The 23,399-nt window shown below is 41.0% G+C and overlaps 1 protein-coding gene across 2 annotated transcripts in view; it reads right to left on the bottom strand.

Moving 5' to 3' along the window:
* Positions 1-1,839: 1,839 nt before the first annotated feature.
* The window catches only part of LOC114657161 (nuclear receptor subfamily 5 group A member 2-like), a 211,668-nt gene continuing 190,108 nt past the window's right edge, over positions 1,840-23,399 (bottom strand). For both annotated transcript variants that reach the window (XM_051931978.1, XM_051931979.1), the window contains exon 7: positions 1,840-2,626. In XM_051931978.1, coding sequence (XP_051787938.1) covers positions 2,379-2,626 — 248 coding nt within the window. In that variant the 3' untranslated portion in view covers positions 1,840-2,378. The remainder of the gene's footprint in view (positions 2,627-23,399) is intronic.

The raw sequence follows: 23,399 nt of genomic DNA, 5'->3' as shown, positions 1-23,399 counted from the left end.
CTCAAATATATTGTGAGCACGGGGGCTGTTCGCACCCCTAGAGGATACGGCCGCTCCTCAAAAAACGCTGGAAGATTACCTTCACATTGCTCTCTTCTTTGCTGGGCTTACATGTGGCTTCTTTGTCAAGCGATATGCTTCCCGCACAGTGCTTCACATACTTATAAGATCAAACAGCACGGATTGATTTTTGAATGTTTGCTTTTCTTTCTCTCTCTCTTGCGCTGACTTTCTCTGATCCTGACGTAGGGGGGTGTGAGCAGGGGGGCTGTTCGCACCCCTAGACGATATGGATACTCGTCTAAAAATGCTGAAAGATTACTTTCACGTTGCTCCCTTCTGTGCAGCTGCTTTGTGAAGCAACATGATTCCCGCACGGTGCTTCGCATACTTAAAAGCTCGAAGGGCACGTATTGATTTTTGATTGTTTGCTTTTCTCTATCTCTCTGACATTCTCTGCTCCTGACGCGCACTCCTTTTGAAGAGGAAGATATGTTTGCATTCTTTTAATTGTGAGACAGAACTGTCATCTCTGTCTTGTCATGGAGCACAGTTTAAACTTTTGAAAAAGAGACAAATGTTTGTTTGCAGTGTTTGAATAACGTTCCTGTCTCTCTACAACCTCCTGTGTTTCTGTGTAAATCTGTGACCCAAGCGTGACAATATAAAAATAACCATATAAACATTTGGTTTCTACTTTGCGGATTTTCACCTTTCGCGGGGGGCTCTGGAACGCAACCCCCGCGATGGAGGAGGGATTACTGTAAACCAGACGTGAGTCCTCCCCTTCTTGAAGTCCATGTGGCCGGTGGTAGAGTCACGGAAAGGGGGAATCAAGGAAACACAGACAAGGGAAGACGGTTCACTTAGGATGGCCTCTCTGATTGTTAACTGCCCGTTAAAATTAAAGGTGGAATTTAGTGCAGGAAAAGACATTGGCAAAAAAAAAAAGTTTGCCTGCTTGGATGGCAAATGGGACAAACGACAAAAACCACGTATATATTGTCCCACGTGTGCGCATGGCAGACAGCTTAGGGGGGCTCCGATAACTGTGGCTACCCACCAAACCCGGGGTTGGCGCCATCCTGACTGACCATTTTACAACTGATGTCACTTCCTGCTTCTCTGCACCCAGCTCTTCCTGTCAGCCGGCCATATAAATCCACCATTTTGTCGTCATCTCCAGCTCTGTTATGAGCTCTGTCTGTAAAGACTGTTTATCTTTTCAATTGCCAGGCCCAGGTGTATGGGGTTATCATGTTGGTAACCCCAACTCTTTATCTGTGTTTCTGTCCTTTATTCACTATATATATATAAAGGGTGGCATGGTGGCACAGTAGTAGGACTGCTGCCTGGCAGTAAGGAGACCACAGATCACGTCCCGGGTCGTCCCTGTGTGGAGTCTGCATGTTCTCCCTGTGTCTGCGTGAGTTTCCTCCCACAATTCAAAGATACGCAGTTTAGGTGGATTGGTGAAACTAAACTGGCTGAAGTGTGTGGTTGGCGTGTGTGTGTATTTGCCCTGCGATGGACTGGCACCCTGTCCAGGGTTTGTTCCTTGCCATTTGCTCGCTGGGATAGACTGCGGTGACCCTGTTCAGGCCTAAGCTGGTTAGAAAATGACTGCCTGACTGATATTTATACTTTATATATTGTCACACGTGTACTTTTGTGGGGCAACCTCAAGGCTTGTCAACCAGTAATACCACTCCGTGCCAAGGGTTGGCGTTGTCACCTAATGCCTCTCCTTCTCATTCTACCTGCAGCCGGCGGGCTGCTGAGTGACGTCATTCCCGCGCCCCATGCACCTCTTCTGCCTCCCACACCTCATCTCCCGGGGGGCTGCCGCCATCATGGAGTCAGTCTAGCTTAGAAGTCACGTCTGATTTTCAGTAAATAGTTTCATTGTTTTGTTTTCAATTAGACGGAGATCACTGGACGGTGCCCCAAACCTTTATGATCTTTTTTGTTACTCTCTCTCTCTCTCTCTATATATATATATACTGTATATATATATATGGGGTATTTAAATATATATTTATGTAGAAGTGTAGATACACAGTGCATGTACTGTATCTATGTATAAATATGGAGCTATGCAATAGATATATACAGACTTATATATTACATAGGGATATTGATTGCTTATCCAGCTAGGGGAAGTTCCACCGAAGCTTGCCGATGATCCAATATCTTTCGCGCTGGTGTTTCCAGCTGTTAAATGGTTTCCTCCCAGATGTTGACCTGTTGCTTGTCCTGCTCTAGAGTGCTTGCTGCCCACCTCTCTCTCTGTCCGTCTGATTTAATTGTTCGCTTTACTGTGGGGTTAAGCCCATCTCTGTTTCAATTTCTGATGACTTCTTCATCGTCCTTCCATTTCAGGCCCTTTTGGCGTGAAGCATCTCCAGGAGCAGGTTGTTGTAGGGCACCTCTCCGCTCAGGTGTTTGTAATACAGGTATTCTTCTGCCTGGGCGCTCAGAGCTCGAATCTCAGGTAAACGAAGTAGCAGCTGCCCAAATTTGTCCACAAACTGAGGGTAGTTGCACATGGTGTACTCATGGAGAGCGGCGTTGACTTGTTCTTGGACGCTTTCCACTAGATGGTGGTTTTCTAAAAGTTTCACATCTGTATAAAGGGAAAGAAAAGAAAAGACGATTAAGGATCTCAGTGCACACTCCTACAAATCCAAAATAATAAAGTGCAGCATCAGTGGAGTACAGTGATCCCTCGCTATATCGCGCTTCGCCTTTCGCGGCTTCACTCTATCGCGGATTTTATATGTAAGCATATTTAAATATGTATCGCGGATTTCTGAGGACAATGGGTCTTTTAATTTCTGGTACATGCTTCCTCAGTTGGTTTGCCCAGTTGATTTCATACAAGGGACGCTATTGGCAGATGGCTGAGAAGCTACCCAACTTACTTTTCTCTCTCTCTTGCGCTGACTGACTTTCTCTGATCCTGACGTAGGGGGATTGAGCAGGGGGGCTGTTCGCACACCTAGACGATACGGATGCTCGTCTAAAAATGCTGAAAGATTATCTTCATGTTGCTACCTTCTGTGCAGCTGCTTCCTGAAGCGACATGCTGTACGGTGCTTTGCATACTTAAAAACTCGAAGGGCACATATTGATTTTTGATGTTTGTTTTTCTCTCTATCTCTCTGCTCCTGACGGAGGGGGTGTGAGCTGCCGCCTTCAACAGCTTTGTGCCGCGGTGCTTCGCATACTTAAAAGCAAACAGCCCTATTGATTTGTTTGCTTTCCTCTGTCTTTCTGACAGTCACTGCTCCTGACTCGCACTCCTTTGAAGAGGAAGATATGTTTGCATTCTTTTAATTGTGAGACTGAACTGTCATCTCTGTCTTGTCATGGAGCACAGTTTAAACTTTTGAAAAAGAGACAAATGTTTGTTTGCAGTGTTTGAATAACGTTCCTGTCTCTCTACAACCTCCTGTGTTTCTGCGCAAATCTGTGACCCAAGCATGACAATATAAAAATAACCATTTAAACATATGGTTTCTACTTCGTGGATTTTCTTATTTCGTGGGTGGCTCTGGAACGCAACCCCCGTGATGAAGGAGGGATTACTGTAGCGCCAAATTTGTGCCCCACTCTCCCCCATTAATGGTAGTTTGGGACCCTTCTTGGAAAAAAAAAATATTTACAATAAATTCCCTTCTCACATACAATGGAAAAACCTAGCAACGGCCATCTTTTTCAAAATTGAGTTTTTTGTTAGTTTTTGGAGTCACTGGGTCTTTCCCGATATCATAAGGTAGTGGTGACGAACAAATACGTTTTCATTCCGGTCACAGCACGATGGAAGAAACTCGTATGTACAGCGTATTTTATATCCTGCAGGACAAAAACCTGGCTACTCCACTGACCAATGAGGAAACACCGACAACCAATGAAAACATCAGATTACGATCATGTGATTTATAATTGCTGCAACTGCATGATTTAAATGGCAGGTGTTGTTGATTTGTGAAAAAAAAACAAACAATAGTTTAGGAAAAATGAAATCTACAGAACGTTAATTTTCTCAATCTGCTGAAAACTTGAAAGATGTGACATGTGGATCTGCACTGGCAATTGGAAGGTTGCCGGTTCAAATCCCGTAAATGCTGAAAGGGACTCTGCTCTGTTGGGCCCTTGAGCAAGGCCCTTAACCTGCAATTGCTGAGCGCTTTGAGTAGTGAGAAAAGTGCTATATAAATGCAAAGAATTATTATGTGAGGTTTTTCCAGTTCTATTCAATAAGGGCGCGCACAAAAAGGCGAGCTTCAAAAGGGCGACCTCAATTGGCCGCAGCTAATAAAGGCAAACGCAACAAAATTATTACAGAAAATTTATCAGATAAAGGCAATGATTGAACGTATAAAAAGGAGAAAGCAAGAATATTAAAACATCCAATTAATTAATGCATGAACTTCTAACAAACTATTTCTAAATAGTTATTGATGCATCCGGCGCCGCCGTGAGTGGCAGCCTTTTCAGCAGCTCCGTGTATGTGTGAATTTCCCATTGGGATTAATAAAGTATCTATCTATCTATCTATCTATCTATCTATCTATCTATCTATCTATCTATCTATCTATCTATCTATCTATCTATCTAAAGCTCTCTATATTTCGTTGTTTTCTGCTCTTACTCATTGTTGTGTTACACTTGAAACTGTAGATTATGTGCAATGCCACGTAGATATTTTATTATTATCTATCTATTATTATCTAAATTATCTACAAATGCCTTTATTCGCTGCGCCCAATTGAGGTCGCCTTTTTGTGCGCACCCTTATTGAAGGATACTGGTTTTTCCATAGTTGGTGAGCCTTATCTAACATTTTGAAACATCGAACAACTTCTGGATGCTGTTGTTGACATTAAAAAGCTCTCATCTGAAGAACCACAAGTCTTCTAAGGCTACGTTCACACAGTAGCTAAACGTGACTCCATCTTGATTTTCTCGATCATGATTTGCATCTCGTAATTTTTTGTTTGTTTGTTTTGACTGCTCAGATTACCGTATATACTCGCACTTAAATTCTAAGTCGGGGTTTGATTTTCCCGTATAATTTCCAGTATTTTATAATGTCGGTCGTATAAGTCGAATGTGGAAAACTCATGCTGTTGGTCCAAGTGATTATGATATGCTAACGCCCACCTGAGAGACACTGCCTTTTGTTTTTGATGTATTGTGCCTACGTGACCACACGGTGATACCCGAACTACTCCAAAGAGACGTTTGTACCGTTATGTGATTTTTGTGTCTCACACCCTCATACACCTTTATCGTAAGAGCATCCCTTATCTACGATGGAGCGCTCGATCAGAAGAAAATATGAAGCTGGTTTTAAATTAAAAGTCATTGAAGTGGCAAAAGAAATTGGCAACTGTGGTGCGGCAACAAAATTTGACACGTCTGAGAAACTGATGTGAGATTGGAGGAGGTAAGAAGATGTAAAAAAATAAAATTAAGTGTCGTATTTCTAAAGGGGCGTATAAGTCAGGGTCCGATTTTATGATTGATTTTTCGGGTTTCAAGACCTGACTTATACGCTGGTATATACGGTATTTCTGTCTATCCTGAATGTGCCCCCCCACCCCGTGCTCAAAATGAAAAAAATAATTTTGTGTGATAGATGCAAACTAAAAGACACTGCCGCGTCCAATTCTATTTCGCATCTTTAAATAGACAGAACGTGTTAATATTATTGTGTCATTTTTTTCCATTTTATTACCGATACAAGTAAACAACTCAAATTCATTTATTAGTATTATTATTATTGCATGCGGATGTTTGCTGTTTATTGTGCCGTCATGCTTTTCAAAAGACTTTGTGATGATTTATTCCAATCAAACAGAAACTGTGACCTTGTGCAGTATATCAGAGATACAGATTAGAACATGAAGTTCTGCCACCCTGCAGACATCCTTCACCTTCTTCAAAAGTTTAACTTATCACTTCAGAAAACACATAAAACAGTTTTTGACAGCTATAATAAAATTAACCGTGTTACTCAAGGCGGAATTGTCGGAGCCAGTGGGCCTCAGTTATTATGCCGTTGGTTAAGCAGATGTAGCAGAATGGAGTGCCAGACCTACATGGGCTAACTTGTCTGTCTTACAATACATGCACTCTTGTGGTTCTTCAGAGCGATGCCACAGGGGAACCATTTTTAGTTCCCAAAAGACTCATCCACATGAAGGTTCTAGAAAGAACCTTCATTTATCTACATCTGTAACTGGCTGCTTCTTCTTCTTCTTCTTCCAGAGTCCGGAGTCTTCTCTGTGCAGAGCCAATGTACCTGATCCACCTTCTCCATTCAGCTCGGTCCTGCATCTCCTCCTTTTTCCTTCAGATCTTCTTTTACTTTATCCATCCACCTCTACTTTTGTCCTTCCTCGCTTTCTCTTCATCTGCATGGACTTCCATTCCCATCACTTTTTTAGATTGGTTTAGATTAGATACATTTTGTTATTAATCCTAAGGGGAAATTCAAATGCATACAGCAGCAGAAACATAAAAAAACAAGAATGCCGACTCACAGGACAAATTATACAGCCAATCAATCAATCAATCGATCGATAAATAAACCAAGAAAAATAAACATAATGAGTACATCAGAGGGACGCACTGAATTGTCTGATGGCTTTAGGGACTTTCAAAACTCGACAACGTTTTTTTAGGAGAATTAAATGGACAGGACTGACGAGCTTTGTGGGGCTCAATGGCCTGTTCTTGTTAGATTGTTCTAATGTTTTAACGTTGTAAGGTCTGAAAATCAAAACTCCACCTTATGAGAAGAAGTTAGGGGTCATAGTGGACTTGACACTATCAACTGGCAGGCAGTGTTGAGAAGCCATTAAGAAGGCTGACAGAATGCGCCTTGATGTGCGGAGTACAAGTCATCACAGGAGGTTCTGCTCAGGTCTATATAATGCACTGGTGAGGCCTCATCTGGAGTACTGGGTGACGTTTTGACAAAAAGGGACATAACAGCACATGAAAGCGCAGGCTTTCTTGATGAATTTGCGCTTCTTTTGAGCTCAGATTGATTGCCCATTTAACACCAGTGTAGAACACCACACTGGCTATTATGGACTGGTAGAACATTTCCAGCAGTTTGATGCACACATCAGCAGACCTGAGTCTCCTTAACAAGTCCATTCTGCTTTGGCCCCTTCTTGTGCTGTCAGACCAGTCCAGTTTGTTCTTCATGTGTAGCTCTGCACCATTTCTCCATCCTCCCCCTGAAAGGTGTCTGGCCTCAGAGGTTCCTTGGCACACCTGAAGTCCACCAGCAGTTCTTTCGTGTTGCTGATGTTGAGTGGCAGGTTGTTGTCCCTGCACCACAAGGTGAAGTCCTTCACAGTCTTCCTGGACTCTGTCTCCATTATTAATGCAGCACATGATCGACAAGTCATCTGAAAATTTCTGAAGGTGCCAAGCGCTGGTATTGTGCTGGAAGTCCATTGTGTAGAGAAGTAAACAGGAACGGAGACAGGACAGTTCCCTGAGGTGCTACATACCTCCATTTCTGACGCACAGTCCCTTATCCTCAAAAACTGCTATCTGTGGGTCAGATAGTCCATGACCCAGGAGATTGTGGGGGCATCAATGAGGCAGAATGGTGTTAGAAGCACTGGAAAAGTCAGAGAACATGAACCTGACTGTGTTGCCAGCTTTGTCCAAGTGGGAGTAGGTTCTGTGGAGAGTGCAGATGAGAGGGTCCTCCACACCTACAGTATATGTGCCTGGTGGACACAGATGTTCTGAAAGCAGGAGGTCATAGCTGTTTTAGGACCATCCTCTCAAAGGTCATCATGATGTATGAAGTAAGAGCAACTGGTCTGAAGTCCTTGGAATGACGGAAATGCACTTTCTTTGGCACAAGGACCACACAGGATGTTTTCCACAGCTGGGGAACCTTCTCCAAATTCAGGGAAAGGAAGAATAGGTGCTGAAGGACCCCACAGAGCTGGTTGGCACCCTGTGGCTGATTCCATCAGACCCTGAAGCCTTATTTATGCAGAGGCTGTGATGACATTGTAGGTCATTCAGGGTGCAGGTGGCAGTTGGGATTCCAGAACCTCTGTATTAAAAATAGCAGCGGCCCCAGCACTGACCCCTTGCTGGTTACCATTCTTAACCTTCATGCCATTCTGATGAGGTTCCTCACGCCATCACCCTTTGCTTCCTGTGTCTGAGCCAATTCTGCAGCATGCCAGGTGTCGCTCAATCTTATCTTTAATATTTCCTTCCATTCATTTTTCCAGTGACGGATGTTAAACTTACTGGCCTACACTTGCTTGGATCTGCCCGGTCACCCTTTTTATATAATGGGATGATATTTGCCATTTTCCATTCCTTCAGAATTTGACATCTAAAAGTAAGTCTCAAGGGTTTATATCCATCCATCCATCCATCCATCCATCCATTATCCAACCCGCTATAGCCTAACACAGGGTCACGGGGGTCTGCTGGAGCCAATCCCAGCCAACACAGGGTGCAAGGCAGGAACAAATCCTGGGCAGGGTGCCAGCCCACCACAGAGAGTTTATATCTGTACTCACTAAGCTCCATAAGAACTTGAGGGAAAATATGATCTGATCCTGGAGATTTTGTTGATTTCAGCATATTTAATCTGAGCAGCTCTTCTCTCTCTACAGTTTCCTCCATACCTCAATCACCAAAACGTCAAGTCCGCTTCCCTTGTTCTTGCCACTTTCGCTCCTGCTTTTGTCCGCCCACATGATTTTAAATCCGTCCAGTGGAACTGCGGGGTGCGGAGTTTCAGCTCTAAGCCTCATCTCAGTGAAGCACATGAGCCTGTTGATCAGCGTTGAGAGCTCATCCATTTTATTCACCAGTGATCGATCTGACATTACCCATGATAACCGAAGGCACATGAGGTCTGTACCTTCTTCTCTTGTTGTTTTCCCCTGACGTTTACGCTGTAGCTCTGCTGGCAGCCCATCGATTAGATATGATGCTCAAGTAGACCCTGATTCCTGGTCTCTGCTCATCACATGTCCATTCAACTTCAACCTCCTTTCCTGTGCTTTCTTAGCTCTCTCACTCTCTTGCTTTTCTTGCACCTCTGATTGTCTCATTTCTTATTCTGTCCTTTTTTGTATCTCCACATTCTCATTTCTGCCACATCCAGCTTCTTCTCCTGCACTCCCTTTACTGCCCGTATCTCAGCTCCACACATCATTGCTGCTCTCTCCCCTATCTTCAAACATCGATCATACAATGCTGCTGATGCCTTCTTCCAATTGTACCATCCACATTGCATTATGGGGGTTATCTCTGCATCTAATTTTCCATCTCGAGCTGCCACTGATCTTATATACTGTATACAGTATAAGCTTCTCCACTCTTTCCAACTGCTCTCCCTGTAGGCTAACCTCTGAATCCTGATCTTCATTAACCCTCAGATATTCTGTCTTCTTCTTCCTGCTTATCTTCAATCTTCAATCCTCTGTCTTCCAAAGCCCTTCTCCATTTTTCCAGCTTCCTCTCCGCTTCCCCTTTTCTGGTGCTACACAACAACACAATGTCATCAGCACAAAGCAGCACTGGGGGGGACTGGTCTTTAATCCCACCACTCAACACACCCATCACCAGATAAAGGAGGTAAGGACTTCAAGAAGACCCCGGGTGCAGACCTCCTTAAACTGGGATCTCATCTGTCATCCCAACACCTCATTCCCTCATACACATCCTGGACAATCCTCACACACTTACTTCTCTGGTCCTCCTTTCTCTCTCAGGCACCTCCAGACCCCTTGACTTGGCCCTCCATCATAAGCCTTCTTTATATCAATAAACGCCATATGCAGACCTTTCTGTTTTTCTTAATGCTATCCTGTATATGAAATTTGTATTTTTTTAACCAGGAATGAATGTCATCAGTTCACTTGAGCTGCTTACTGAAGAACGGACCACCTACAGTCCTTAGTGGTGCTGGTGTGAAAGATTACAGCAGAACTCCGCATTGAAGTGCATTCAAGTAACGTTACATTAAAGTGGATTCATTCAAAGATAAAAACTGCTGCAAATCTCGACTCTCCATCACGGGCAGAGTTTGACATTTCAGCTTAGTGGGGCCAGACAGCCAATAAAAAAATAAATTCATTGTTTTGGAGTCTTAACTGTACTGCTAGGGATTTACATCATCACCCACGTCATATCATAATGTTGTTGTGTAACCTGAATATCACTTACAATAGCAGGTTTAAAAGTTTAAAATTATAAAAAAGTAGACAAGTTATCTATCTATCTATCTATCTATCTATCTATCTATCTATCTATCTATCTATCTATCTATCTATCTATCTATTATATGGTGCCTTTCACATCTATCTATCTATCTATCTATCTATCTATCTATCTATCTATCTATCTATCTATCTATCTATCTATTATATAGCACCTTTCCAATCTATCTATATATTATATAGTGCCTTTAATATCTATCTAATATATAGTGCCTTTCATTCTCTATCATCTATCTATCTATTCTATAGTGCCTTTCATTTTCTATCTATCTATTCTATATTGCCTTTCATTTTCTATCTATCTATTATATAGTACCTTTCATTATCTATCTATTATATAGTGCCTTTCATTTTCTATCTATCTATCTATCTATCTATCTATCTATCTATCTATCTATCTATCGATCTATTATATAGCACCTTTCCAATCTATTTATATATTATATAGTGCCTTTCATATCTATCTAATATATAGTGCCTTTCATTATCTATCATCTATCTATCTATTTATCTATTATATAGTGCCTTTTATTTTCTATCTACCTATCTATTATATATTGCCTTTCATTTTGTATTATATAGTGCCTTTCATTTTCTATCTATCTAATATATAGTGCCTTTCATTATCTATCATCTATCTATTTATCTATTATATACCGCCTTTCATATCTATCTAATATATAGTGCCTTTCATTATCTATCATCTATCTATCTATCTATTATATAGCACCTTTCATATCTATCTTATAGTGCCTTTCATTATCTATCATCTATCTATCTATCTATTATATACAGTAGCACCTTTCATATCTATCTAATATATAGTGCCTTTCATTATCTATCATCTATCTATCTATCTATTATATAGCACCTTTCATATCTATCTAACATATAGTGCCTTTCATTATCTATCATCTATCTATCTATCTATTATATAGCACCTTTCATATCTATCTAATATATAGTGCCTTTCATTATCTATCATCTATCTATTTATCTATTATATAGTGCCTTTCATTTTCTATCTACCTATCTATTATATATTGCCTTTCATTTTCTATCTATTATATAGTACCTTTCATTATCTATCTTTTATATAGTGCCTTTCATTTTCTATCTATTATATAGTGCCTTTCATTTTCTATCTATCTATCTATTATATAGTGCCTTCCATTTTCTAAGTTCCATTATTTACATTGAAATGACAAATTTTATTTTTGTCTTCTTATTGCTCTTGTGCCAAAATAACCCCTTCTTATTTTTAAATATGATATAATAACATGCATGCATTGTTGCAGTGCTACTTAAATGGCCTACAAATCCCAGCAGTAGTATTACACCACTATGCAGTATTGAAGTGGTATATATCAAAAATACATTCCCACCTGAATAATTGGACAAGTGTCTGTGTGTCCATCCAGTTGGGAAGCCCATTATAACCGGATCTTATATTATTTGTCATTCAATATTTTAAAATACATAAGATCATATGTCTGCGGTGGGTTGGCGCCCTGCCCGGGATTGGTTCCCTGCCTTGCACCCTGTGCTGGCTGGGATTGGCTCCAGCAGATCCCCCGTGACCCTGTGTTCGGATTCAGCGGGTTGGAAAATGGATGGATGGATTATATGTGAAAAGAATGTTTTGTCTAATTTTAATTTTCAACGCATTTATTAAAAATTGTATTACAAATTACAATTTTTTTCAATACAAAATACATACTAGAAAAAATTATCAAGAATTCTAATATGATTAATTATTCTTTATTATTAATCAAAGCTATTAATGAATTAATGCGAACCTTGTCCCTGTACCTCTTTGCTCAATATCAGGGGTGTAATTAGTCATTTTTAGCTTCATGCAGGCTTCTGAATGTTCAGGTGTTAGACAACTTCTTTTCTAGCTTCACATTTCTCATCAGAGTTTTTACACATGGACTGATGTTTAGTCTGATAATATCTTTGTACACTTGCGTTACGACACACGACACTTTCACAGCATAACGCACATACAGCACATGTTTCTTGTACAAATCCATATTCACTCGTCCAAGAGTCTTGAAAAGAGCAAACATCAAGTTTTTCTCTTTTATGAGTCACTAGCCATTCCCCGCGGCTTCGCCCGCATATCAGTGACACAGGACAGTGAGGAGGGTCCTGCCCGGCTCTTTACTCCTGACGTCACTCTTCCCCCTCCCCTCTGTCTCGGATTACCGCGAATATATCGCGCCTGCAAGTGAACTCTGATTCTTAATGCAATGAGAGAAGTCGCAAAATCAACCGGAATGTTCAAGCAAGTTATAGAAAAAAACCTGATCTAAATCTGTTAAGTAGTTATTCTCGTTTGTGGGCGGAGTGGTGGCTCTGAGGCTAAGGATCTGCGCTGGTATCCCAAAGGTTGCCGGTTCGAATCCCCGTCAGTGCCAAAAAGAGATCCTACTCTGCTGGGCCCTTGAGCAAGACCCTTAACCTGTAATTGCTCCAGGGGGGCACTGTACAATGGCTGACCCTGCGCTCTGACCCCAAGGGGTATGCGAAAAAAACTAACAAACACTGTTGTAAGTCGCTCTGGATAAGAGCGTCTGCTAAATGATGTAAATGTAAATGTAAAAATGTTTGCTAACTAAGCGGTGTTAATGTTACGCTCCGAGGGGGGCGTGTGAGTGAGGAGGGCCCCGCAGCCCGAAGAGTTTCTCTCGGATTTGCGATGCCGCTAGCGAACTCTGGTACTTAACGCTATGAGAAAGTCGCAAAATCAATGGAATGTTCCAGCAAATTATAGAAAAACAAACCCGATCTAAATCGTTAAGTTAGTTCTCTCGTGAAAAGCGGACAGACATACAAATGGGTCTAAAAATTTATATAAGAAATTTCGCGCTTGGACCACGAAATTTTTAAAACCGCTTCTTTGCAAGCACCTATGAGCCAAGGGTAACCTACATACCAAATTTCAAGTCCCAAGTCCTCATGGTTCGGGAGATTTCGTGATGAGTGAGCCAGTGGTGTTTGGCTTTTATATATATAGATTATTGGGCAGTGTATTACTTAATAATAATAAGAGGTTTGTTTTAACGAACCACAGCCTGCACTGAACACAGGGTTTCCCTTTACATTTGAGCCGCATGCGCAAAAACGTAAGTGGGGAAGCGGAGCGCGAACGCATGCGCTGTGCTTAAAATATAATAACGAGGTTTGTTTTAACGTACCACGGCCAGCACTGCACACATGGTTTCAATTTACATGCGAGTCGCACGCGCAAAATGTAGGTGAGGGCTCGAAAATGTGCAATTAAAATATAATTTTCACTATATTTCAATTCAATCAGAGTGCCATTGAAAATCTTTTCGTAGGTTGCCGACCCCTGTTTACAGTATGTTGACGTGATGTGTAGGACGTGTGAAGCCCAAATATCCAATAAACGATGTCGATACAAAGTAAAAGACGTTTGCATACGTGTGTGTGTTTGCGCTCTTCATTTTCCACCAGTCAGCTTTAGTTTTGTTTTCCTCATCTAATGATTTTAAAATCGTTAGAGGATGTCGAGCTAAATGTGCCCTCAGATTCGTAGTACGCTTACCACTAACTAAAAACCGCACTCTTTTTCTTCTTCTCGCATGCTACATTTGCTTTTCTTATCATCTGCGCTGTCATTAAAGTATTTCCACACGTGACTTCTCGCTTTAAACCCACAAACATCTGTGCAAAACATAACATCGTCAACCACAAGTGCTTACTGCTTCAACCCGACAAACCAAATGCGCTCAACAAACAAACAAACAAACAACGGTCCTTTATGGAACTCGTGCCACGTGACTCTAGTAAGCCCAAGGGACAAGATCGCCGCATAGTAAACAGCGCAACGTAACTGAGTGCTCAGGGCGACCTACAAACAACCCTTCTGCACGACTGAACCGGACTGAACCAAAATGAGAATTTTTTTTCGTTTTTACTCCATTTTCGTTTTCGTTTTAGTTAGTTCACATATCACTATTTTTTATTTAGTTTCAGTTTCTCTGTTTGCCTTAAGTTCAGTTCAATTGCTTGTAAAACGAAAAACAATATTTTTAGTTCTAGTTTTCGTTATGAAAATATCACTGGGCCCTACCATAAAGATTGGTGGTGGTAGTATAATAGCAGAGTTTGGCAGTGATGGGCAGCTCAATGCTGACGTGTTGACACTGTCGTCTGCCAACGAGCCGGCTGATTCATTGCAGCGAACGAGAAGAGCCGACTCCCGACAGGGAAGAGCCGAATCTTCAGCCGCTCCTGCTCAGCTCTGCAGAGAATCTAGGCGGGCAGGGGCGGGGTTTTATTTTGATGGGCACGCCATGCGGCCAATCAATAAAGACGTTTATCTAAAGTGTCATAACGTTAAGAGAGAGACAGAGAGAGGGTTTCCGTGGCTCTGTGTTTAGATAGAGAGATAGATAGATAGAGAGATAGATATATAGATAGATAGATAGATAGATAGATAGATAGATAGATAGAGACTTTATTAATCCCAATGGGAAATTCACATTCTTCAGCAGCAGCATACTGATACAATAAATAATATTAAAGAATGATAATAATGCAGGTGAAAAACAGACAATAACTATGTATAATGTTAAATGTTAACGTTTACCCCCCCGGGTGGAATTAAAGAGTCGCATAGTTTGGGGGACGAACGATCTCCTCAATCTGTCAGTGGTGCAGGACAGTGAAAGCAGTCTGTCGCAGAAGCTGCTCCTCTGTCTGGAGATGATACTATTTAGATACTATTTATTTATTTATTTATTTTATTCAGTTGTTCATTAAAAGGTTTGATTGAAATGTTAAACTATAGTAACTGTGTATTTTTGTAACGGAAAAATGCATAAAAATAAGGCTTTAATGAAAACACAGAATAAAAAAATGCTTACCAACTCACAAACCATTCAGAATTGCTAATTTAGGCTAAAATATAAGTGATAGTAAATGAAGAGCCATTTGGGAGCCGCTCTTGTATGGGAGCTGGACCTGACCTCCCATCACAACTGCATCGAGCTTTTGAACAGTGGCGTAGTTTTGGGAGGGGGGTGGGTGGGGGGTTCTGGTCAAGGGGGATATCTGCCCCCAGGCGCAGCATCCAGGGGGCGCCGAATTGATGTTCCCCATTGCATTTTGGCAAACAGGAGGGGGTGCGAAATCTTCAGTTGTCCCGGGGCACTGAAAACCCTAGCTACGCCTCTGCTTTTGAAGCGCCGGTGTTCAAAGCGCCGCTTCGAGGCTTGTTTCAAGTACGCCAGTCACGTGATTTCGAGGCACGCTGACGTCGTGCCGTCTCTGCAGTCAGAAGTTTTGTTGATTAATCAAACCGCCTTTCTTGTGAGGCTCTACAAGTGCAACCAATGGCCTTTCCTCCATCTACGCCAGGGGTGCCCAATGCATCAATCGCAATCGAACGGTAGATCACAAAGGTAGTGCAGAATGTGTTGCATTCAAAAAAGTTTTTTTTTAAACGTTAGTCTATCATATATCCTGCCTATGGCATTTGCCACTTGATTGACATACAGGGCGGCCAGTCTGAGATCTCTTTTCTTCTAACACGCTGGTCATCAACAATGTCATCTCCAGACAGAAGAGCAGCTTCAGCGACAGACTGCTGTCACCGTCCTGCTCCACTGACAGACTGAGAAGATCGTTCCTCCGCCACACTATGCGACTCTTCAATTACACCCGAGGGGTTAAATGTTAACATTATAGAAAGTTATTGTCTGTTTTTTCCTGCATTGTTATCAATCTTTAATATTGTTTTTTTTGTATCAGTATGCTGCTGCTGGAGTATGTGAATTTCCCCTTGGGATTAATAAAGTATCTATCTATCTATCTATCTATCTATCTATCTATCTATCTATCTATCTATCTATCTATCTATCTATCTATCTATTATATAGTGACTTTCATATCTATTATATAGTGACTTTCATATCTATTATATGGTGTCTTTCATATCTATCTATCTATCTATCTATCTATCTATCTATCTATCTATCTATCTATCTATCTATCTATCTATAGTGACTTTCACAAAAGAAAACATTTTTACCTTATACGGTAAAGTATAAAATGATTACGTAGTCTTAAAAGAAAAAAAAGTGTATATAAATAAATAAATCATAGGTCTGAATAAAAACTATTTGCATGTTAATTTGTGAATTTCACCTTGGGATTAATAAAGTATCTATCTATCAATTATATAGTGCCTCTCATATCTATCTATCTATCTATCTATCTATCTATCTATCTATCTATCTATCTATCTATCTATCTATCTATCTATCTATCTATAGTGACTTTCACAAAACGCTGTGCAAGAAAGGACAGAGCCGACTATACTTCCTTAGAAGGCTGGCGTCCTTCAACATCTGCAATAAGATGCTGCAGATATTCTATCAGACAGTTGTGGTGAGCGCCCTCTTCTATGCAGTGGTGTGCTGGGGAGGCAGCATTAAGAGGAAAGACGCCTCACATCTGGACAAACTGGTGAGGAAGGCAGGCTCTATTGTTGGCATGGAGCTGGACAGTTTAACATCTGTGGCAGAGCGAAGGGCGCTCAGCAGGCTCCTATCAATTATGGAGAATCCACTGCATCCACTAAATAGTATCATCTCCAGACAGAAGAGCAGCTTCAGCGACAGACTGCTGTCACTGTCCTGCTCCACTGACAGATTGAGGAGATCGTTTCTCCCCCAAACTATGTGACTCTTTAATTCCACCCAGAGGGGTAAACGTTAACATTCAACATTATACAAAGTTATTGTCTGTTTTTCTGTTTTTCACCTGCATTGTTATCATTCTTTAATTTAATATTATTTATTGTATCAGTATGCTGCTGCTGAAGAATGTGAATTTCCCATTGGGATTAATAAAGTATCTATCTATCTATCTATCTATCTATCTATCTATCTATCTATCTATCTATCTATCTATCTATCTATCTATCTATCTATCTATCTATCTATCTATCTATCTATCTATCTATCTATCATCCTGCTGGCACGATCAAACGCGCGAGCTACTGCAAAACTCCGGCTGTGATTTAGTTAGCCTTCCAATTTATATCGACTAAAGAAGGGATTTAAAATTGTTTGGGGAGGGTATGGGCTGGATGTGGAATTGGAAGAGGATTTTTTTTTCTCATAATGTCACAATTGAAGTGCGTTTGTCTGATCTGTCAATCTATCATTGCTATTCCAAAGAAGGAAAATGTGGAAAGGCACTTTCAAACTGTTCATAAAAACGACGAAAATAACTTCCTTCCAAAGAGCGATCTGAGAAAGAGAAAGGAGAGGTAACTAAAATCACAGTTAATCGGATAGCCGTCATTTTTCACTCGGCTGAATTCAAAAGCTCAGTTAATGCTTTCAAACGAAAAATGCAACATCTGTCCTCAAAGCTGCAGCACCTTGATTTGGGGAACATCCAAAACCTTGCATTAGAGCTGGAGACGCAATGGAAGACGTGTGCGCAACTTGACAGCATACGCTACACAGCAGATTGAAAATTGCCTGTCAGACTTTGACAGACGGTTTCAAGACTCAGCTTTACTTGAGCCAATTGCTATCCATTTAGGGAAGATGTTGAGGGGGATTCACCCGTATCAAAAATTACAACACCGTTTCACCTAAAACTCCTCTACAGTGGAGGATGAGATTTTGACATTACAGGATGACATTCAGCTGAAGTCTGGGGCTCTTGGACAGTTTTGGAACTTACTAACAGAGGAAAAGTCCTCAAACATGAGGAAATGTGCTGCCTTCTTGACTGCATTATTCAGCTCTACTTATTTATGCGAGTCACCCTTTTCCCACATGAAGATTATTAAATCCAAATACTGTAGTGACCATAAATGTATTGAATTGTTATTGTGCCATAAAGGTTATTCATTTATGAAAGGTACGACAACATATATTTTATGTATAAAGTGTACTCAGTGTATATACAGTACTGTGCAAAAGTTTTAGGCAGGTGTGAAAAAATGCTGTAAACAAAGAATGCTTTCAGAAATGGAAGTGCTAATCATTTATTTTCATCAATCAACAAAATGCAGTGAATGAACAAAAGAGAAATCTAAATCAAATCAATATTTGGTGAGACCACCCTTTGCCTTCAAAACAGCATCAATTCTTCTAGGTACACTTGCACACAGTTTTTGAAAGAACTCGGCTGGTAGGTTGTTCCAAACATCTTGGAGAACTAACCACAGATCTTCTGTGGATGTCGGCTTCCTCACATCCTTCTGTCTCTTCATGTAATCCCAGACACACTCGATGATGTTGAGATCAGGGCTCTGTGGGGGCCATACCATCACTTCCAGGACTTCTTGTTCTTCTTTACGCTGAAGATAGTTCTTAATGACTTTGGCTGTATGTTTGGGGTCGTTGTCCTGTGGCAGAATAAATTTGGGGCCAATCATACGCCTCCCTGATGGTATTGCATGATGGATAAGTATCTGCCTGTATTTCTCAGCATTGAGAACACCATTACTGTAATCCTGACCAAATCTCCAACTCCATTTGCAGAAATGCAGCCCCAAACGTTCAAGGAACCTCCACCATGCTTCACTGTTGCCTGCAGACACTCATTATTGTACCGCTCTCCAACCCTTCGACGAACAAACTGCCATCTGCTACAGCCAAATATTTCAAATTTTGACTCATCAGTCCAGAGCACCTGCTACCATTTTTCTGCACCCCAGTTCCTATGTTTTCATGCATACTTGAGTCACTTGGCCTTGTTTCCACGTTGGAGGTATGGCTTTTTGGCTGCAACTCTTCCATGAAGACCACTTCTGGCCAGACTTCTCCGAACAGTAGATGGGTGTACCTGGGTCCCACTGGTTTCTGCCAGTTCTGAGCTGATGGCACTGCTGGACATCTTCCGATTTCGAAGGGTAATAAGCTTGATGTGTCTTTCATCTGCTGCACTAAGTTTCCTTGGCCGACCACTGCGTCTACGATCCTCAACGTTGCCCGTTTCTTTGTGCTTCTTCAAAAGAGCTTGAACAGCACATCTTGAAACCCCAGGCTGCTTTGAGATCTTTGTCTGGGAGAGACCTTGCTGATGCAGTAGAACTACCTTGTGTCTTGTTGCTGTGCTCAATCTTGCCATGACATGAAACTGTCTTCCACAACCTCACCTTGGTAGCAGAGTCTGGCTGTTCCTCACCCAGTTTTAAGCCTCCTACACAGCTGTTTCTGTTTCAGTTAATGACTGTGTTTCAACCTACGGGTGACATTGATGATATTAGCACCTGTTTGGTAGAATTGGTTGATCAGACACCTGACTAGAATCCTACAATATCCCTGACTTTGTGCAAGTGGACCTATAAGAATTGATGCTGGTTTGAAGGCCAAAGGTAGTAACACCAAATATTGATTTGATTTAGATTTTTGTTTTGTTCGCTCACAATTGATAACAATAAACAATCATTATTTATATTTCTGAAAGCATTCTTTGTTTACAGCATTTTTTCACACCTGCCTAAAACTTTTGCACAGTACTGTGTATATATATATATATATATTCATGGCATTCGTAGTCTGAATCACAATCTGATTGTATGGGTGGTTACCTACCAGGTAACGCTTGTGGTTGGTCTGCAAGTCGGCTAACATCCGCCACGGTGCCCTCTTTCACTTGCGAGAAGCAGATCATAGAATGGTTGAAATAGTTTTACTGTCAAATAATGCAAAGAGTATGCGACACGTGTTTCGTCCTAATTCTGGGCTGATCAGGCATACACACTCACTGCACCCCCTTTTGGGGAATCGAACCTCGGATGTCAACTCCAGAGGCGAAGCCTCTAACGTTGCACCACGGCGTGTGGTTCGTTCATTTGACAGCATGTAGATCGGGGTAATTACATTCATGGCATTCGTACGAACCACGAACCACACGCTATGGTGCAACATTAGAGGCTTCGCCTCTGGAGTTGACATCCGAGGTTCGATTCCCCAAAAGGGGGTGCAGTGAGTGTGTATGCCTGATGAGCCCAGAATTAGGGCGAAACATGTGTGGCATACTCTTTGCATTATTTGACAGTAAAACTATTTCAACCATATATATATATATATATATATATATATATATATATATATATATAATATATATATATATATATATATATATATATATATATATATATATATATATATATATATATATATATATATATATATACACCATATATATATATATACACCATATATATATATACAGTATATATATATATAATTTTTAATGTAGGTAGATCATTTCGACCTGGTCATTTTAAAAGTAGCTCGCAAGCTGAAAAAGTGTGGGCACCCCGATCTACGCGGTGTTCTGACAAGACACTGACATATTGAGGTGTGTGCTGTTAATACAAACGGCTAAGAGATGTCACTAGAGAGAGGAGTGTCAAATGCTTCGAAACCTCGAAACGATTGCCACCACAACTGCTTCAGATGTTCTGATGCTTCGTGAGGATTCGCTCCATCCAATGAAGGGTCCTATTAATGCAACAGCAAACAAAGCCATTTAGGAAAAAAATGGTGCTCGTCCAACTTGGTGGCAACAGTTTGTGAAAGGACCCCCTTTCTGTTCCAGCACGACTGTGCCCCCCCACACCCCGTGCACAAAGCCAGGTCCATAAAGACACAGAGGAACTTGAGTGACCTGCGCAGGTCCCTGACGTAAACTCTTCTGGAATGATTTAGAAGCCGAGTCTTCTCATCGAGCAGCACTACCTCACTTCAGGGACCCTCCAAAATCTTGTGGGTTCAGAGGGTTGGAGGCTGCTGTAAGCTTCAATTGGGGGGCAACTCTGTGTTGGCAGTGGCGTAGCTCGAGTTTGTGCCACTCAGGGCGCCCCGTAGTGCTTCAATTTGCCGCCCTCCAACATATCTGAATATGTTAAACTGTTTAAATAGAATATTAAAATGACGTATAGAGAAAAATTAAGATAAACTTTGCATAGATGTATTCATATACAGAGAAACAGCAATATTTTTTCACATATAATTATTTATAAGCATCAACTAGACAAGAATATAGTACAGACGCACCGATAAGCCGTGTTCTAATTATTAATTCAATATAATTACGCTGCGAAAACCAAAACAAGTGTGGTGTACAAGCGACAGGTGGGGATGTTTTCAAGAACGCATTCGGATCGATAACGAAACAAAATTATAAATTGTAAATGAGTTGTTTATCTTCCTAGAAATTATTATCGGGGTAATGTTTATTTTATTTTTGTTATTGCCTCATAAACGTCAACTTCGGTGTCTGATGCCGTCACAGAAGGACAGTTTGAAAATGATTTTTGAAGCATTTGTGAATAAAAATCAAGAGAATTTGACTTTTTTTATTCATGAGTGATATTTTTCCGAAACCCTGCTGCTGCTTACACACGAATTGTATCGAGCCTTTTGGACAATAATGCCGCCCCCAAAAATGTGCTGCCTGCCCCTAGCTACGCCACTGTGTGTTAGCGCCTATGGTTTGAGCAAATGGGAGGTCCAACAAGCTCATTTAGGTGTCCCACCAACGTTTGGCCTTATAGATTACATACAGTGGGCTTCCATATATAAGGCTGCTAACTCAGATGGTACCCCTGGAACACCAAGTGAGTCCATTTGTAAAATCCATAGAAGGCTGCTTAATGAGAATTTGTAAAAGTTACCCCCCCCCCCCCCAAGCCATTAAGCCACCGTCCATGGCGTAATAAAGCCAGCGTTGTGCTTCTTCAGCCGCTGACAAACATGTTTGCAAGCAAAGGCAGTTGTGTCTTTCACTTTGGGGGTCATTTGAATCAGAGGGAGTTAAATTCTCAAAAGCTGCCACTAGATGGCAGAATGAAACCAGAAACTTTAGCCAGAAAAACCAAGTCAGAAACTGATGACTGGTGGGGAAAATCATAACAGCAGACCACCCTAACCGATGCTGTATAATATTAAACGTATTGATAAAATAGGCACTTCTAGTCCCAAAATCTTTCCTGAAACCTCTCTGTGATTTGGTTTGTACAGAGCAGTGGTCAGGTGACCCGTACCCCCTCAGAACGTCAGCGCCAAATGACAGCTGACTTTCTCTCGGTGGCCTAGTGGCTATAAAAAAGCTGATCTGTAAAGCCAAAGACCCTTAGTCCGACAGTCAGGGTGGGCTCTTGGTGTGACACAGCAGGTTCCTTAACCTCCCATATGGAAGAGTATGACAAGTTTAATGATACTTGGGAAAGGCCTCATGATGAAAGGCGCTATATAAAACCACCCATCACAGGATCACTGTATCATATTGAACAAGTCACTTTACTGAAACTTGTCAGTGGTGGAAACACGAGGACAAAAGCACCACAGGTGTTCAAAAGTTTGAAATGGGTTTCAGTATGTAAGGCGCTATATTAACACGTAACATAAGTACAAAGAGTCAGTTAACTTTCCACTTTGGTGAAGGAGGTGCTTTGTAAAGTGAATTGATTTATTGTAAGACCCCCCCAGTCCAGTTTCAAGTGTGGGCTCACTGTGTGACACAGCAGGTTACTTAACCTCCCAAATGGAAGAGTGGGACAAGTTTGATGATACTTGGGAATGCCCTCATAATGAAAGGCGCTATATAAAATAGACATCTCAGGGTCATATTGAACAAATCACTTAGTGTTACTGGCCAGTACTCCAATTGTGGAGACATGTGGACAATTGTACCATAAGTGCCTTATTTATATAAATAAAACATTATTATTATTATTATTATTTATTATTATTTAGGTGTCAAGAATCTTGCAATTGCCTAAAAAAGCACAATATTACGATGTGCCATAAACGCAGTGAGTCAGTTTGCTTTCCACTCAGTTATGTAGAGATAAACTGATCAACTGATTTATTCTAAGCTCCCTTTAAATTGTGACTTTATATGTGTTTAATGTTTGCCATGTAAGATTCATGAAAGGCACTTTATAAAAATGGATTGACTGACAATTTGTAAAAGTACCCACAAAAAAGTAAATAACTAAATAACTGTTTCAGGTCAACAATACACTGAAATGACAAGTCATCTTCTAACCCACTTAATCCTTAGTAGAGTCGCAGGGGGCACTGGAGCCTAACT

The sequence above is a fragment of the Erpetoichthys calabaricus genome, chromosome 9 (assembly GCF_900747795.2).
Source record: "Erpetoichthys calabaricus chromosome 9, fErpCal1.3, whole genome shotgun sequence".
NCBI classification, from domain to species: Eukaryota; Metazoa; Chordata; class Cladistia; order Polypteriformes; family Polypteridae; genus Erpetoichthys; species Erpetoichthys calabaricus.
Note: the sequence above shows the minus strand (reverse complement) of the source record. Positions and strands in the feature narration are given on the sequence as shown.